The sequence below is a fragment of the Terrapene carolina genome, unplaced genomic scaffold (assembly GCF_002925995.2).
Source record: "Terrapene carolina triunguis isolate 2854851 unplaced genomic scaffold, T_m_triunguis-2.0 Scaffold58, whole genome shotgun sequence".
NCBI lineage: Eukaryota > Metazoa > Chordata > Testudines > Emydidae > Terrapene > Terrapene triunguis.
In genome coordinates this window covers 45,662,537-45,680,602 of record NW_020664409.1, presented here as the reverse complement: position 1 = coordinate 45,680,602, position 18,066 = coordinate 45,662,537, and the positions used below count along the sequence as shown (strand labels likewise).

Sequence of the window (18,066 nt, the reverse complement as noted above, 5' to 3'; positions counted from 1 at the left end):
CCCTTTATATGAATAAACGGGTCTGAATTTGCTGCTGTGAGAGAAAATATTCCTTTGGATGGGGCACTGCAAACGGGAAACTGAGGAAGGTGTCCTGGGAGGGCTCCCTTATGATGCACCCATTTACCGATAATTGAAGGGACAAAGCGGGTGTCATTCCCCTTGCCATTTACTTCTGACCATGGTGAGTTCAACACCCCTTGTTTGGCCCAGGGGGAAACTGAAACAAAGAACTTTGAGTGGATAAAAACCCAGCCCCTGAAACTCAGGAGAGGTGGCAGAAGGGGGTGGGGGCAGTCTCCCGCAGTGCAGACTGTCCCCTGAGTCCCAGAAGTGGGGTATGTGGGATCAGCTAGGCCTACTTAAACTTTAGGTAAAATAGGTGTAACTTCAAAGGTGCAGCCAACTCCAAACTGTGAGGCCACCACCCAAAACCCTACCCCAAGCAAAGTTTTTACACGAAAAAGGGATAAGCGCCAGAGACTCCAGGAAATCCAGTTGGGACTTTGCTGATGATTTTACATGGAAGGCACGGAGATAGCACAGTGAGGGGAGGCAGTCTAAAGCCCTAAGATAGATAGAGGAGTAGGATTTACTATCACAGTCACTTATGAATTATTCTGCAAATGAAAAGGAAGATTCTGCTCTTCCAGTTTTGCATCTATGTGATGGGGTGAGCAGGTTATCTGAGCTGAGATCTTTCATGTAGGTGTGCTAGTGAAATTTTGCCTTAAGACTCTTCATTGTTCTAGACTTGGTGTATGATTTTCAGTGACGGCTTTGAATTGGGATTTTCTTCATGCCAAGTTTAAATTTTATTTGGTGACATTCTGCTGCATTTAACTTGTATAAGTGATCCACGAAGCAGTGGCATTTCCATGGCAAGGAGCAAGACACTTCCATTAAAACTGTAAATGTGGTGCCAAAGCTGGGATAGCTTCTAGCTGTATAATAATATTTTGTCACTTTGTTTTCTATTTCACACTCCGCTTTTAAAAAACAGTGGTATGTTTTAAATTCATGCCACAATTCTCATAGTAATTCAGGCAAGTGAGAAAGTGCCTGGTGTGAAATTTTATTATAGCAGCCATACTTGGCAAAATTCAAGAGAGAGAAATATGTTTTAGAGGGTCTGCTTGTGTAAGCTGCAGATTCCTTTCATTTTCCCTTAAATATTAATTTGTGGGTTTTTTGGAGCTTTTTATTAACACAAAACATTGTCATGTTTGTTTCTGCAGAGAGGACTTTAACAAACATTGCAAAAGTAACTCTCAGTCACTTTCATTTGCAGTTCAGTCAGTTTGCCTTCTCTTCATTCAGCCAATAGTTTGCATGCACTCTTTGGCCTTGTCTACACTACAGATGCGTTGCTGACATAGCTATAGCAGCAGGTGCAGCATATGCCAACAGGAGGAGTTTTTCTGTCAGCATAGTAACACCACCTCCCCGAATGACATTATCTCTGCAGACAGAGGCACTCTTCTGTTGACACAGCTGCGTCTACACTGGGGGATTTGCTGGCATAACTCTTTCACTAGGGATATGTGTGTTTTTTCACACCCCTGACCAACACAGCTATGCTGACAAAACTATGTAGTGTAGTTCTGGCCTTTGTTATGAATAATTTTACATGCAACATGCTGTCCTGTAGTCTAGTGTGTTTTCATTTGGCCAAAAGGTCTTTTAGTACCAGTGACGGCATATCTCCCTGTATAACTTTCACATACTTTTATGTTGTTTATTTTCTGAAATTGTCATCCTTTGTCAGTATTTCTCAGATTGTGAGACTGCCCTCCCTGGGGAGATTGACTTCTTCAGAGCAAGATGAAATACAATCAAAGGGAAACAAAAGAGGAATATGTTTATTTTGTTTGTTTGTTTCTACTTAAGAAGCAGAAAAAGCAGAAACCCTATTTCCATCATATTAATGACAAGTTCTTCGTCATAGTATTTTCACAAACAGGAAACTTACTAAGAAATAGCAACTATGCCAGTACATGATGCTGAAGGACAAGAATAGGGATAGAAGAGAAGGAACAAAGGGAAAAGAGGCAGTTGGGAAAACGAAAAATGGAAGGCAAGAAAGTTTTAAAAATGATTCTTTAAGACTTACTGGTAGAGGATGGAAAGAAATCAGAGTCCTATAAAGCTTTCAGTATATGAATTTGGCTTTGTGTTTTTGTAAGTTTTGGCTGACACACATAATCAGGAAGAGCATGGTATAAATGAATAGACAAGTAAACTAACTCCCGGGAAAGAGGTAGAGGCAGCCTAGGGGAAAGCATATCCCCACAACTGCCTGTTCATAGGTACTAGTGTTGGGAGACTAAGGCCTGGTCTACACTTTGAGTGTGTGTGTGGGGGGGGGGAGGGTTGATCTAAGTTACGCAACTTCAGCTTTGTGAATAATGTAGCTGAAGTCGACATACTTAGACCTACTCACTGCAGTGTCTTCACTGTGGTGAGTCGACTGTTGCCACTCTCCCATCGACTCTGCCTGCGCCTCTCGCGGCGGTGGAGTACAGGAGTCAACAGGAGAGCACTCGGGGGTCGATTTATTGCATCTAGACTAGATGCAATAAATCAACCCCCGCTGGATCGATTGCTGACCACCGATCTGGCGGGTAGTGTAGACATACCCTAAGTCTACCATGCTAGAAGGCATCCAAAGAAATATATAACTTACCATATTAGATCAGACCAGTTATCTCTGTAGCTCATTAGCTTGTATCCCACAGTAGCCAGTACCAGATTCTTCAGAGGAAGGTGCAGGAGACCCTGCAGTAGGGATATCCTGCCCACGGGTAAGATTTCTTCCTGACCCCTATCAGTGGAAGGCTGGCTTATGCCATGTAGCATGTGGATTTCTCTCTTTCCAGAAGCTTTTTGTTCTTGTTGCTCCTTCTGACACCAGTGGCACCGTTTGCCAAGTAGTGATGGATGTTTGAGGCCTAGAAGATTGATTTACCAGTGAAGGAGAAATCAGTGACATCGAGTCAGGATGCATTTTTAATATAACTTGTTTATTTACACATGTACACCAGTCCTGGAACAGAGGCAGTCACAAACAGCACCCACATGCTCCCCCATGTATGTCAGCCAACATACGCAGACCTGGGTCCCAAGAAGCTACTCTGTCCCAAATATAGAAAATACAGCAAGAAACAAGCTCCCCTATCTGCCACAGTTTGTCTCAACGATGTCTGCATAACAAAAAGTAACATTACACCATTTTTTCAAGACTAAGAACGTGTTAAGAAAAAAACAACTTGTTAGACCATATGTAAGAACACCTCATGACTCCTGTCATAACATTATATTATTGTTATGTTTGCTATTGTAACTCTGATGGCCTTGTTGTTCATATAAATGTCTAATCATGTTTTGATTCCTGTTAATCTCTTACCCTTACCCTTGTTTGAGTACCCAAATTTTGTCACTGCAACAGTATTTATATTTAGATAGTTAAGGTTAGAAAAAGGAAATACTAGGATTAGGGAGTGAAATTCTTATCATTCAGCAAATGAATTCATTCTGGCTATGCTCATTCCCCCTTTGTATTTGCTTTTCACAAAGATTCAAACAATCAATTCTTTGCATGCAAATGTTTGTGTGAATTTGAATTTGAAAGTTAAATTTGAAATGTGCTTGCTCAAGTATTTACAGAAACTTAATTTTATACCAGCAGTGCTCATAAGATCAACCACTCAATGAACAGATACAATACCATATAGCTTATCTGAGCAATCACAAGTAACCAACACAACTTGGGAATATAGTTATGCAGGAATTGACATTCTAGTTCAAAACATTGGTCCATCTTGTCCGGTATCCTGCCTCCAACAGTGGATTTAGAGGATGGCATAAGCACGTGCAATCAACCCAGAAATGTGTTTTAAAAAAAAAAACACGGAAAAAAATTAATAACATACATGTAAGGAAATCATAGTCTTAGAGGCTAAATATGTGAGAGAGATTGTTGTGCATTGTTTGCTCAGCTCTGGTGACAAGTATCCAGTCTGAACATTCTCTTGTTTTCCTTAAATACATCTGTATATGCTTTATAAGATAGCTTTAGCATTTGGAAAAAAAATTGATATGTTTATCCAACATGTATTTTTTTACCTTGTCACTCAGGAGATGCTGTAATGTCCTTAATACAATTAATGACTTAATTCTAAAAGAGGACAAGTTAATGCAGTATTTGAGTCTTCTATTTCTCATTGCAATAATTTGTTTTTTGCAGTTACTTGTACAAGAATGAAATCCACACAATAGACCAGCACGCATTTAAAGGACTTGGATCATTGGAGCAGCTGTAAGTAACACAATGCAATTGATTGAAATGTCTGTGGTATAATTCCCTGATTTTATTTAAAAGTTAGAGAGAGAAATTGAACTGCAATTCTGTAGCCAGAGTCAGTTAGAGAGTATAATAATATGCAACAATGTATCTTCAACTGTTGCCTCGGAATGGGAGAAGATATACAGCAGGGATAACTTTTACATAGTTCACTGTGATAAAATATTAAAACATTTTCCAAATGTTTATAGTACTTTAGCTGCCTAGCTTACTAAATATGAACATCATCCTACATAGACCCAGCCAGCCAAACATTTTCATAGTCACACAGTGAAATATGAATAAAAAAATGTGGGGGAAATAACACATGAAATGATGATAGGCCTACTGATATATGCTAGTCTCAATTTTCAGTAGTTATCAGTAAATATTTTCCTTGAAAATCACAGTCATTTAAAACATTTTCCAAATTAATTATGGCTTCAAGATTACTTTTATTGCAAAATGGAGATTTTGTTTGTGTTAGGCTAGAAGATGCAGAATATTACTTATTTGCTATTGTAAAGACATCTACTATGAGAAATTACTGTAGCTACTGAGAATCATGTTTTTAAAACCTAGTAATTCTCAGGATAACATCTAATTATTGCATGAACGACTCTGCATCGTTACCTCAACAATTCTGCCTAAAAAAGCTGTTATAGACTTTAATTATTCCATAGGTTGAAAATATTATGTTCTGAATTTATTGTCCTTACATAGCATTCATTTCCATATAACACTAAAACAGATATAATACAATTAAGTAATAAAAACGTTGACTACTTTTGCGTGCTTAAATGCTTAGATGTATTGGTGTAGGTGTGCCATATGTTAATTGGAATATCAGGAGAATACAATACAACCTCCAAGCCATATCCTTATCTTGCACTTTTTCCTCAGTAAGATCTCCAATATTCAGCCTTTTCTCTCTGAACACATACTAAGACTCTCATCCAGGCCCTTGTGACCTCCAACGTCAAAGCTTTTCCTGTCACCTAATTCACGCCTTTCAGATCCATTCAAAATGCTGCTGCTAAAATTGTCTTCCTGTCACTGTAGCCATGTTGTCTCCCTTTCAAAGGCCTCTCATCAGGCCCCCTTTACCTCCATATCAAATAGTTACAAGTCTCTTGTTCTTGAGTAAAATTTTCAGAAGTGCCTAAATGAATCGAGCCCCTTCACAATTTAACACCATCATGCGTATCCTTTCTTTTATATTATATTCCCCCCGCACACCACTCTACCATTGGTACCAACCATTGTTGTTCATTTGTAGGCTTCTCCCATAAATTTCTTCATGCCTTCTTCCATGCCATCACTTATGCATGAAACACCCTCACTGAACTTATCTGTAGAGCAGCAACCATGCCCTCCTTTAAATCCCTTTTAAGGATCTGCTTCTATTGTGATGTCTCCAGTAAACTGCCAGCTGATAATGGCTATTCAGGTGCCCAGTAGAGACTACTGCCACCATTATATTGCTATCTATTCTGTGTTTATATCTTTTGAAGAGAGGAAAAATCCCCCCCAGTCCTATAAATGGTGTATATAGTCAGTCTAAGTACCTGCATCTTCATGTCACCTTCCTGCCACACCTTCTAGACTAAGTACCCTCCCCTTCCTCCCTCCAACCTGGTTTGTTACACTAGCATGTCACATTTTGCCTTAATTCCAATTGTAAACTGGTTTTGGAACAGGGACTGTCTCTCACTGTGTGTTTTGCACCATGCCCAGTGTAATAGTTGAGGCTTCTGGATACTACCATAATGTACACAATAGCATATTAATACACTCCACCTCCCCACTGCCACCTCACAATTCAGGGCAGCATTTGGCCCTGAGCCTCTTGTCATGACATTCTTTAGAAACAATCAAGTAGCAGGTTGAACTACTGCAGTCAGACTGTTAGGGTACTGTTGTTCATATAAGGTGAGTTACGTCCCATTAACTTTCAAAGGGACTTGTGCTTCCAAAGCCTTTACTAATTTTTGAAAATCTCTCCCTTATGGTATTTTGCAATTCTCTCCAGTGTATCTGGGAAAATTTTACTTCAGGAAAGCTGCCTCCATCAATTTGTTTTTTATCAACGCCCTTGCAATTTTGTGTCCGGCACAACAAAATCAGATAATTAGATTTGAGTGTTCAGTGGCTCAACATTTATCTATTTATTTTTAATCTAATCATAATTTTTCATCCGGACACTGCTGAACTGCCCAGTCATGCCGTTCTATCCCTCCAGATGTCATTGTTACCTCACAAGAGGATGCTACCCCAAACAGTGAAGAAATCTGGCAGTTTAAATTGAGTTTCTTCATTTGTCTGTGTGTACATTCTCTTTCATTCAGGAACAATTTAAAAAAATTAAAATCTGTCCAAAATGTTCAAACCTGGGTGCTTAAAGTTCAGCTTCCTAAATCCATGTTTAGGCTCCCAAATATAAAATTGGCCTGATTTTCAGAGGGCTGACTGGATTTTGGGGGGAGGGATAGCTCAGTGGTTTGAGCATTGGCCTGCTAAACCCAGGGTTGTGAGTTCAATCCTTGAGGGGGCCATATAGGGATCTGGGCCAAAAATCTGTCTGGGGATTGGTCCTGCTTTGAGCAGGGGGCTGGACTAGATGACCTCCTGAGGTCCCTTCCAACCCTGATATTCTATGATTCTAAGAGCCCAGGTTTGAAAATGTTGGCCTTTTCCTCTATGCGAAAGACAGTTCTCTATGTTATAGGGTCTGCTACAGTTATCCTTAGCTTTAAAAAAAAAAAAGTCAAGAAAATAGGCTAGTTTGGCATTTTGACAGAAGAAATCTCTCCTAAAAAGGAAGTTGAGCTTTTGAGTAAAGAACTTAATTGGCGACTTTGGACACTGGCAGATGTCCTTCAGCATTCCATTGAGGTTATGATGTCATCAAAACACAGTCAAAACACATTTTTAGTGCTACATTGCTCATTCCGTGCCCCTTCTCACAGCTATCTGAATCCTGCTCAAGTCAGGAATGGTACATGAATTCACTCAGCAGTGTCCAGTTGTCATCACCCAGGGGCATCTGAGATCAGCTCCTGAAAAATGTCCATTGTAGTCCCCTATGTCCTTTTTCATAATGGCAGAAGGAGGGTTGACCTTTCAAAATGTACAGTTAGAAGAAAATTTTGGGCAGACAGAGAGCTATAAAAACTGGGATGGACCTATCTTTTAATCTTTCCAGGAGGGGGAGACACAGACTCCCCTGCCCTTCTCCCGGCTAGGCTGCTGATCTATTCCACATCTCAAGGTAGCCGAGAGAACATTTGTTTACAGGAGCATTTGGCTCAGGATGTGAACTTGGATGACAGAGCCCAAAATAATCATGATCTGATGAAGAGACATTTAAACTACTGCAATGGGGTTGGGTGTCACAAGGAAGCTTGCGCTGCTTTTCCCAGTTTTGTTAGTGGCAGTGGGTGGTACGCAAGGGGTTTTGATGCTTAAACATTAATTGGAGGATGAAAAGAAAGGCAAAATGCAAAGGAGAATAAGCTTTTAAATGACAGGTGGGTGGAAGAACATCAGAGTTTTGCAATGCATATTCTCTCTTTCTTATGAGCTATAGTGCAGGCAGGGAGTGGAATCATTAAAACTATAAAATGTTGTTGTACAAAATATGTTTGGGTTTTGTTTGTTTAGTTTAACTTGGAGAAAAACAAATTAAATGAAAAATCCCCAGTAATAGTTTTGCTTTAAAATGCTCTGTTGTCGCCAAAAGCTTGTGCCCATTATGTAGATGTTTACTTTTAATTTTCATCTCTAAGATATTTATTTATCCACATCCAGCTGGCTTGAATAACTGCCATGAACATTTTCCTATATTTGTACAAAACCTGCTTGCCTGCCCTTGATTGGTGACAGTAGAAAAATAAATGATGATATTTTACATGCCTGTCAAAAAAAAAAAAAAAAATACTTGCCCAGAATGAATGGGTGAGTCAAATTTTGCAAAGCTCTCAGACATGTTTTTAGCTTTTGAGAGCTCTTTTTTCCAGCTGCATACTTTTCTGAAGCCACTGGAAACATTATATATCTAATACCAGTCTCCAGTCAAAACACAATTTGTAAATAGAGTTGGAAATAAAGAATTTTAATCAAAACCGAACATGGGTAAGTGAGAATAAGATCCAAACAACTTTGGCATAGACCAGTGGGTGAGTAGTTAAATCAAATTGGGAACGGAATGCCTTGGGTTTGATCTTTTTTTAATGGAAAAATATATTGTCCATTTATGAGGTATACACTGTAGTTGATCTTTAAAAGAGAGCTGCATCTATTTTACCCAGTCCAGCCATCTGAAAATCCATAATGTAAAAATTCCCCCCATCATGAACGAACTTTGAAATGTATTTAATAATATTTTTAACAAATGCATTTTCCTAAAAAGTGACTTTGTTTGCGATACTAACAGTGCAGAACATTAACACAGCTGACTGTAAATAAGTTTCCATGCTGCAGTAGTAGATTAACAGCTAAAGAGAAATTTAATTATTAAAAGTAAACATTTTTGGTGCCCTCTTAGGGTCTGACTAGAATACAATTGGAGGTGTGAGTGCAGCTCATGTAGGCATCTGCGTGCTAGTTTTACTTTAGCTAGCACAACTAAAAATAGTAGTGAAGACACAGTGGTTGTGAGACCCAGGCTAAGTATCACTGCTTCTTCACTGCTATTTTTAGCCGCACTAGCTCACTTCCAGCTCATGTAGGCATACCCACCCTAGCTTTAATCACACCTGTGATTGCAGTTTCAGAGTAGCAGCCGTGTTAGTCTGTATCCGCAAAAATAACAGGAGTACTTGTGGCACCTTAGAGACTAACAAATTTATTAGAGCATAAGCTTTCGTGGGCTACAACCCACTTCACTGTGATTGCAGTGTAACCATTCTTCAGCTGAACTAAGGGTAGCTCTATTCTGAAGGGATAATACCTATGTTCTAAGGGACAGCCACCATTCTCCCCACAGCCAAACACTTTTGCAGTAATCTGTGAAGTGAGGAGGAGGTTTTCTTTCCCTTCTCTCCCTCCACCCTTCCTGACTACAGACTTGTATATAGAAAGCTTAGTCTGCAAGCCAGACTGAAGCCATTTTTTCCTCACTAACCAAGGAAGCCATACATGCACCTTCCGTCACTCTCTAGTCACCTTCTGGACAACCTGGCAGTGGTGTTGATTAACTAAAGAAGGAACGGTTGGCCCCCATAGGATGTTACAGGGAAGAAATGAGGGAAGGATATTAAAGTCTCTAAGAAAGAGTCACAAACCCTTCTGGGTCACAGAAGGAATGTGTGTGTGGGGGGGGGAAGGGGGAAGTATCATCTGCTATCATTGTAAAACTCAGCTACCAGTATTTCAGTGATCCCTATTGTAACACTGTTAATATCTGAATATAATAAATTACATTATTAGTAGTATTATGCTATGATTAAATTCTAGTAGCACCCATAGGATCGAGGCTCCACTGAGTTAGGGGCTCTAGAAACACCTAAGAAGATACTATTCTTGTGCTGAAGAGTTTGTGGTCTGACCAGTGACATATGAGGGAAGGGAGAGGGATACACTCAAATATATACTTCCTCCACACACACACACCTTTTTTTGAAACATTCACTGCCTTTTATCCAGAGAGTTTCTTTCCAGAAACACTAGTTTTTGTTTTTTTATCCATGTAAACCAGGACAACTGAGTCGGCTCAGTAAAATAAAGGGGGAAAAAAACAGCATAGAAACTATAGTTTCTATTGTGGTTAGAGCAGGGGGCTGGGAATCCAGGGCTCCTGATTTGCAGTATTAAAGTAAATCATGTAAATCTCAGATACTCCATTTTCCTATAGGTAAAATCACTATAATAAGACTTAAGCTCTTTCACCTATAAGAGAGGTAACTAATGTTTGAGCAGTATGTTGAGATCTTCAGTTGAAAGGCGCTATAGAAGTACCATGTATTCTATTAATCTCTATTGCGATGTACTGTATCACACTGAAGTGACTCATGCAGATGACGTACAAATTAAGCTATGTGCCCTTTATTAGGATAGAATGTACCTATAGTCATAGACGAAATGCTTGGGAAAGCAATTCAGTAACTTTTAGCAGTTTCTTAATCAAGGAAATGTTTCCCATTATGCAGAGATAAATTAAGAAAGCAACTAGAGTAACCACAAACAATCTGTTACAGTGAACACTAATCAAAAGCAACATTAGGTTACCTCTGAATTCAGAAAGTGATCAAAAGAAAGGAAAATAACAACCCGGCACACTCCCCCCCCAACCAACTAAACACACAACAAAAATTACTTTCTCTATTTGCTCTTATATATTATTGACAACCTACTGAGATCCATAATCTGGCATTAAGAGCTGTAATTAATCTTACATCTCTCTATGGTGTTAATTTCAAGATGTAAAATTTATAGGAAACCATGACTTTAAAAAATAAATATTAATAATTAAAACGAAAACGTAAGTCAAAATGTATAGTGCACAATAACATATGAAACAACATCCTTTTTTAATCAGCAGTATGTTACAGAATAGTAATCCAGCAATGATTTTCATCACTGTTTCAGAAATAACAAGTTTACTATTATTGTGAATAAGTTAGATTTCCCTGTGGCTTAATATTTTGAGAACCTGGACTACATGCTTGCTGTCTTTTAACTGTTTACAAACTCCTGCAGCCCTCAGTGTAAAGGAAAATACTTTTTAATTTGAAAGCAGTTGTGTACTGTTTTTCAGTGTCTAGAATTTTTCATAGATTTTTTTTTTGTAAGTGTCCCTAGCATATTGCCCCACATATATGCACCTACGTACACACTGTGGAATCTGAAACTGTGTACAATGTGTATTCAGAACAGACTGTGTAAATCAGACATTTTCTTTACACTAGATCATATCACATGCAAAACTGTATTAATGCAATCTTCAGGGTTTAAAGGTAGGGCTGCATCCTGGACACTTGGCTTATGCTTAGCCTTATGCAAATGAGTTGTTTCATTGAGTTCAGGTCATTAGAACGGAGAGTTCTGTGGGACTGTTCACTTGTGTAAAGTTAATTATGTGCACAAGTGTTTGCTTGCTTACAGTCTTGAGCGTTCAGTGGTCAGAATTTGCAAAAATTAAACATTGCATGTGCAAGTTTAACTCTGCCCCAGAGGCAATAGGTGCCTTATAAAAACTTAAGATAAGCATAAATATTTGAATACAATCCTTAATGATGTAATCATATACTAGTTCTCAATTAATAAAATAGAATACAGTGTTTTTCCCACATCTTAGGTAGTGAGGGCAGTGGTCGTGAGCACAGTAACCTGATGACATGCTTTCTTTGGTGGTTGAACAGATAAGAGCTTGTGCACTTGATCTCCTCAACAATGATAAACTGTGTTACTCCAGAAAGAAAACCTAGCCAGAGCAGATGTATATTCCCAAGCCAATATACATACCCGCATGCAAAAGCTGAAACAAATTATTCTTAACTACATTTTGTTTATAGTCTGACAACACCACACTTTAGAGGGATAGGCAGAAAGCCAGTGCCCTTGCTATGGTTTGGGAATTTCATAACCTCTTGCTTCTAAATCTTTTCTGCCTGGACAAGTACCATGATAGTCCCTGAGCAGAAAAAGCCCATCAGATACCTGCTCATGACGCTTCATTTGTAATATTCAAGCACCAAGCTGGTTCAAGTGCAAAGGCAACACAATGGATTTGGAAGATGGTTGCTTGTGATTGTCGATAGAAGATGAATCATATGGATACGCATACACAGTGGGTGTTTTGTGATGTGAATGTTTATTGATGACCGAAATTATATTATATTTACGTCTATAAAGTGTGATTAGGATATTTTTAACATGGGAAATGTGCATTATTCTTCCCTCATGTACAATTTTTAAAAACAAAATGAAAATTGGGATAAGACTGGGAGTTAGGAGGAGTTCTAATCCTAGTGCTCCCACCAACCTGATGTGTTTCCTTGGGCTAGTCACTTCAGCTCTCTGTTAGCTCCGTTTCCTGTTCCACCCTATATCTGTCTTATCTGTTTAGAAATTAAGCTCTGTGGAAGGGCAAGAACTGTCTTTCACTATGGGTATCTAGAGGGCCTAGCAAAATGAGGCATCAGTCTTGTTGAGGGCCTTGAGGAGCTACTGCAATACAACTAAATAATAATAAAACAAAACAAAATCAAGAGAACAGATAAAGCATGAAAAACTTCAGCTGAAAAGATGAGCGTTTCAGACAGCTATGAACATGTGAAATCAGGAGGGTTATGGTAGAAAGCCTTTTGCAACCTTAACTGTAGCAGATGTCTCTAAGCACCTGCTATAATATATTATGGAGAGAGAGTATTTAGACATAATGCATTTATCTTGTCAGGGAGGGCAGGGAGCCAACAAACTCACAGAGAGTAACACTTGAACACCAATTTGTCTGCCCAGTGGCCTAATAGACGTTAAGCTTATTATTAAGGGGAATTTAAACTTACACTTTAAAAATCAAAGAACCTTGTACTGCCCTCACTTGCCCCTCTCCTTTCTTCATGAAATTTGAACAAAGCATGCATCTTGATTTGAATTACTGGCGTGTGGGTATTCTCCATTTTTTTAATGTTTATTTTTATGAAAGGAGGGTGTATATACACCGATGGAGCCTCCTCTGTGCTCAGTTGCATTACACATTTGCTGCTACTGAAACTGGCTTCTAGAGGGTGGAGTGAGGTCTAAATCTTATTTCTAACAGCCATCCCAAGACGACGGTGTGCATGATGGGAATCGGTGTATAGACTGAGTAATCTTCCCCCAAAGCTGTGGGCAGTAGGATGCTACTCAATGGCTGCTAGTGCATCCTCAAAACTCCACTGTATTTTGTTTATTCTTTGTAGGTTTTTTTAGGTGGCGTTTATTACTATAGTGTCCGAGCACCTCAGAAACATTTGTGGATTCAGCCTCAAATGTCTTTTAACTATCATCTCCGTTTCACAGGGACCTGAAGCACAGAGAGATTAAGTGATTCACTCAAGGTTGCACAGCAAGTTTATGGCATATCCAGGAACAGAACTTGGATCCCCTGAGTCCCAGCCTGATCTCTTAAACCTCCCTAATGCAGCCCCATGGCCTGTGGAGGAGAACAGTCTGTGGCTCTGTGTAGTTGCAGAAGCACCAATTCTTCTCCTCCAACACCTATGTGCCCAGGCCCTGGAAGCACCTGTGGTGCAGAGCTTCTTTGCATATAAGGCTCAGATCCCATTGTGTGAATGCTTCAGATCTTGTCCCCTTCTTTCCACATTGGATATGCACCCGTTCCCCTGGGGCAGGCCCCTCCTGCAGCAGTGCAGATGCAGGCACCATTGTAAGCTCCTGAAGGAGGATGAAGATAGTTTCCATGCCTGTGCTTATGGTGGCTAGGTCTATGGTTGTGTACCACAGCCAAAAGTTTCAAAGTTGCACACCAAGGGTGGACTTTTTATAAGTGCTCAGCATTGGCCCAACTCGCCTCCCATTGAAATCAATGGTGAAATTCCCATTGATTTTAATGGGAGAGGAGTTAGCCCTCCACTGAATGCTTTTGAAAATCCCACCTTTCATTCATATTCAGGCCCCTACATAATTGGCCTGATTTCGGAAGGGGCTGAGCTCCCATATCTTCCATGAAATTAGTTGCACTGAAAATGTGGCTACTTTTATGTAGGTACCTAAATGTTTTTTTTATAAATTCTTGGTTCATAGATATTGGTTAACTTTAAAAAAATATGTGCAGAAATCTGTACATTTTATTTTCAGCTTGGACTGGCAGTAGAAATACTGGACCACATCCTATAAAGTGCTGAAGTCTTTGGCTCCAATTTTCCACTATATCTGAGTCGTGCTTGGACATGGTAGAGTGCTGGCCTTTGGGAGCTGGTTGTGGCTCCTTGATTCAGAGCCACACAGTCCTAGAACAAATTACAGTTCTGCTGTACAACACTTCCTCCCCACCCTGACCCATCCATGTCCTGTCCCTAGAATACCCCAGAACCTCCTGCCTCCATCTCCTTATACTAGGAAGAGGGGGATGACAGCTGGCATAAGAGGCAGCACCATCACCTCTGCCATCTGTACACAAGTGGAGAGTTCCCCTTCACAAGGGTAATTCTCATCTAGCAATTTTAGCCATTTCAGGGTCATTTTGTATCACTTAAATGCATTTCAGAGAATTTGACCTTTCAGACCCTTTGACTTTCCTGGGGACTGAGGTCACTCAGGACCTTGCAGGTGGCACTTGGGACATTTCAGGATTGAACCCCCTGTATACTTGCAGTACTACCAACCTTTGGGAAAAAATGCATGAACTGCTTAACCTGTTCACAAAAGATCTATTGACTGATTGCCAGAGCAAAAATCTTTTAATAAGCTTCAGAAATTTTGAGCCTTATCTATCACTTATACAAAACCTACACTACATTGAAAATACTTTAATTAAATAAATACCTTCATTTCTAAACCATGCCTAACTTCGTCTGGCTATTGGGAATTCACTTTGTCAGAAATGCCTAAATCTGGGTGGAGGTTAACAGGCAATTGAGTCTGGAAAATTTGCATCAGTTGATCAAGGTTCAGGTACTGCTCAGTGTGTTGGCAGCTTGTAGCATCCTGCTAAGTAGTAAAACTGTTAACGTAGAAAATTGAGTGTGATGTCACTGGCTTCAAAGGAAGCAGTTGTAAGGTTTATAATTGGGAAGTAGGCCTCAAAAAGGAGAACAGATGATAAAAGCAGGGAGAAGCCAGCCAGGGACTGAAGCCAGCACAACATGCAGAAAATCTTTCAAGCAGATGCTGTTGCCCTGGGAGTAAATAGGGTAAAATGGGGGTCAGCTGGGGCCACCATTCCCCTCACGACTGAGAGCCCTCAGACCCAGAACTGTGTTGGGACGACCACTCCCTCCAGAAGTGCTGGGACCCATGGGGTGCCCCATTTCCCCTAGCCATTTGGCCCTTGGAAAAGAGACAGCAAGGAGGAGCCAGCAAGAGATTGATCTGGCAGAGCAGCTGCAGAAAGCAGTTCAAGCAGGGACCGATGGACACAAATGATGTCATCACAGTGCTTTCTACAGTTGTTGCTGTGGACATTCTCTCCCCTGTGCTGATTGTCTGTTTGCTCTAACCCTCTACTGCTCATTCCTTCCTCTCTCTAACTCCTCCTTCCCCCTTCTTTCCTTTGTATTTCCATGTAGCTAAATCTCCTCCTAACATAACCCCCCTGAAAGGATTCCAAGAATAAAACAAGAGGGACATACTCATACCTCTAGTATGACATTTGCATCCATTGCACTGTTCACTCTGCTTTTGTTCTTTCCCTTTCCCTTCCCTTTGCCTGTCTTGCCTATATAGGGTACAAGCTCTTCAGGGCAGGGACTCTCTCTCATTATATGTTTGTGTGGTGCCTAGCACAATGGGGCTCCATTCTTGGCTTGCCCCTAAGCACTACTATAATAAATATGACCGATAAGCATAATAGTAGCAGCAGGTTTAAATTTGTAGAGGAGTATACTGGATGTTTGCACAAGTATATTTTGGAATATGGAATTTAAGACCTGTGCAGAGTGTGCATGTGTGTTCTGAATTCCACCTTCAGCCCCCGCAACTGATTTGATGTGTCCCTAAATTTTCCTATATTTTGCCTCCAGAAACACAATTTTAAAAGTCTGTTTGTCCTTTAAACCTTAACGCTGGTATTTCCACACTCCTGCAAGTTTTCTGTTTGCCTATGATGTATGCAACTTGCTTAGAAGCCAATGATTTTAAACAGCTGCACACTTACTGAGTGGGAAAAATAATTCTGTTTTCTCCTTCAATTTCTGTAAGCTAGCCTATTAGTGGCTGACAGTTCTCCTTGAAGCTCTATGTGGCTGAAGTCCAGAAATGAATTATAACATAAAATGGTAGTTACAGGCTTAGAGAAAACAATGTTAGTGCACTGGCAGCTGTGATCAAAGCTGTGTCTAGTTCTCTGAGAAGTAGAAATCCCCAGGTGGCAATCAAAAGTTTCATGGAGCAGGATTTACAGGCGGGATTCATAGTGGGCTCCAGCCAAACAATAATATGCAGCAGAACTCAAAATCTACCACAGGCAGAGTATGCTCTTGATTCAGAACCTGATGTACTGGGACTTAACCCATTTTCCTCTGTTAATGAATAAAAAAGCACCTAAAAGTTCAAAAAGCATTTATTTTCTTCTGTAAACAAAATGTACTTAAGAATAATTTGTTTCACCTTTTGCATGCAGCTATATATAATGGCTTGGGAATATATATCTTCTCTGGCTAGGTTTTCTTTCTGGAGTAACACAGTTTATCATTGTTGAGGAGATCAAGTGCACGAGCTCTTATTTGTTCAACCACCAAAGAAAGCATGTCATCAGGTCAGAGTGTTGGTTTAGAAGAAGGGCAGTTTGCTTTTGATGTATTGAATAACTTTTCTGAGGGTAAAAGATAACTCTTCCTGCCTTAGAGCATCTTACGGTAACTCAGAAACATGATTGCAGGTGCCAGAAATGTGTAACAATGTCAGCTGGACCATTTTGATTTGCGATGACCCAGTCTGAGAGCTTCAAATACATTTACTTATGTGGACAGTTTCTTGATATGGTATAGGGCAAATGTTAGAAATATGCAACCTGTGATTGTATATGTCTATGTAAATTATTCATAGTTTCCAAGGCAAGAACGGACTATTGTGATCTAGTCTGACTTCCTGTATAACACAGGCCAGAGATATAATTCCTAGAGAAGATCTTTTAGAAAACAACCTCCAGTCTTGATTTGAAAATGGTCAGTGATGGAGAATCCACCACTACCCATGGTCAATTGTTCCAATGGTTCATTACTGTCACTGTTAAAAACTGACACCTTATTTCCTGTCTGAATTTGTCTAGCTTCAACTTCCAGTCACCGAATCATGTTATACCATTCTCTGCTAGACTGAAGAGCACATTATCAAATATTTGCTCTCCATGTAAATACTTACAGACTATAATCAAGTCACCCCTTACATCTCTGTTAAGCTAAATAGATTGAGCTCGGAGTCTAACACTATAAAGCGTATTTTCTAAATCTGTAATCATTCATATGGCTCTTCTCCATGTCCTCTCCAATTTATCACCATACTTCTTGAATTGTGGGCACCAGAATTGAACACAGTACTCCAGCAGTGGTCACACCAATGCCAAATATAGGGGTAAAATAACCTCTCTACTCCTACTCAACATTCCCCTGTTTATGCATCTCAGGATCTCATTCACTCTTTTGGCCACAGCATCAACTTGGGAGCTCATGTTCAGTTGACTATCCACCAAGACCCCATATCTTTTTTTTCAGAGTCACTACTTCCCAGGAGAGAGTCCTCCATTCTGTAAGTGTGGCCTATATTCCCAGCTGTATACATTTACATTTAGCTGTATTAAAACACATTAGGAGAGCTTCTGTTCAATTAAGGGACTAGGGACCCTGCTGGAGTAAAGATGCAAATTGCATTGCACCCTAACCAGGCTCGCTGTGGAGGATTTACCCTTGCGGGAGGGCAAGCACTGTTTCCAGCACCGCCCTAGTATAGGATTTACATGAGAGAAAGGCAGTTGTAGTGTCTGTTGGGGGCGCTGTAGCCATAAGGTGTCCATATTTCTAAAATCAAACCTCCAGAAATCTTTGGTGGAAATACTTTTTTTTTTT

General features: G+C 40.0%; 1 protein-coding gene across 1 annotated transcript in view; it reads left to right on the top strand.

Moving 5' to 3' along the window:
* Positions 1–18,066, top strand: part of PXDNL (peroxidasin like) — a 291,769-nt gene that overhangs the window by 152,840 nt on the left and 120,863 nt on the right. The window contains exon 7 of the mRNA XM_026647339.1: positions 4,247–4,318. Within this exon, the coding sequence (XP_026503124.1) occupies positions 4,247–4,318 (72 nt within the window). The remainder of the gene's footprint in view (positions 1–4,246; positions 4,319–18,066) is intronic.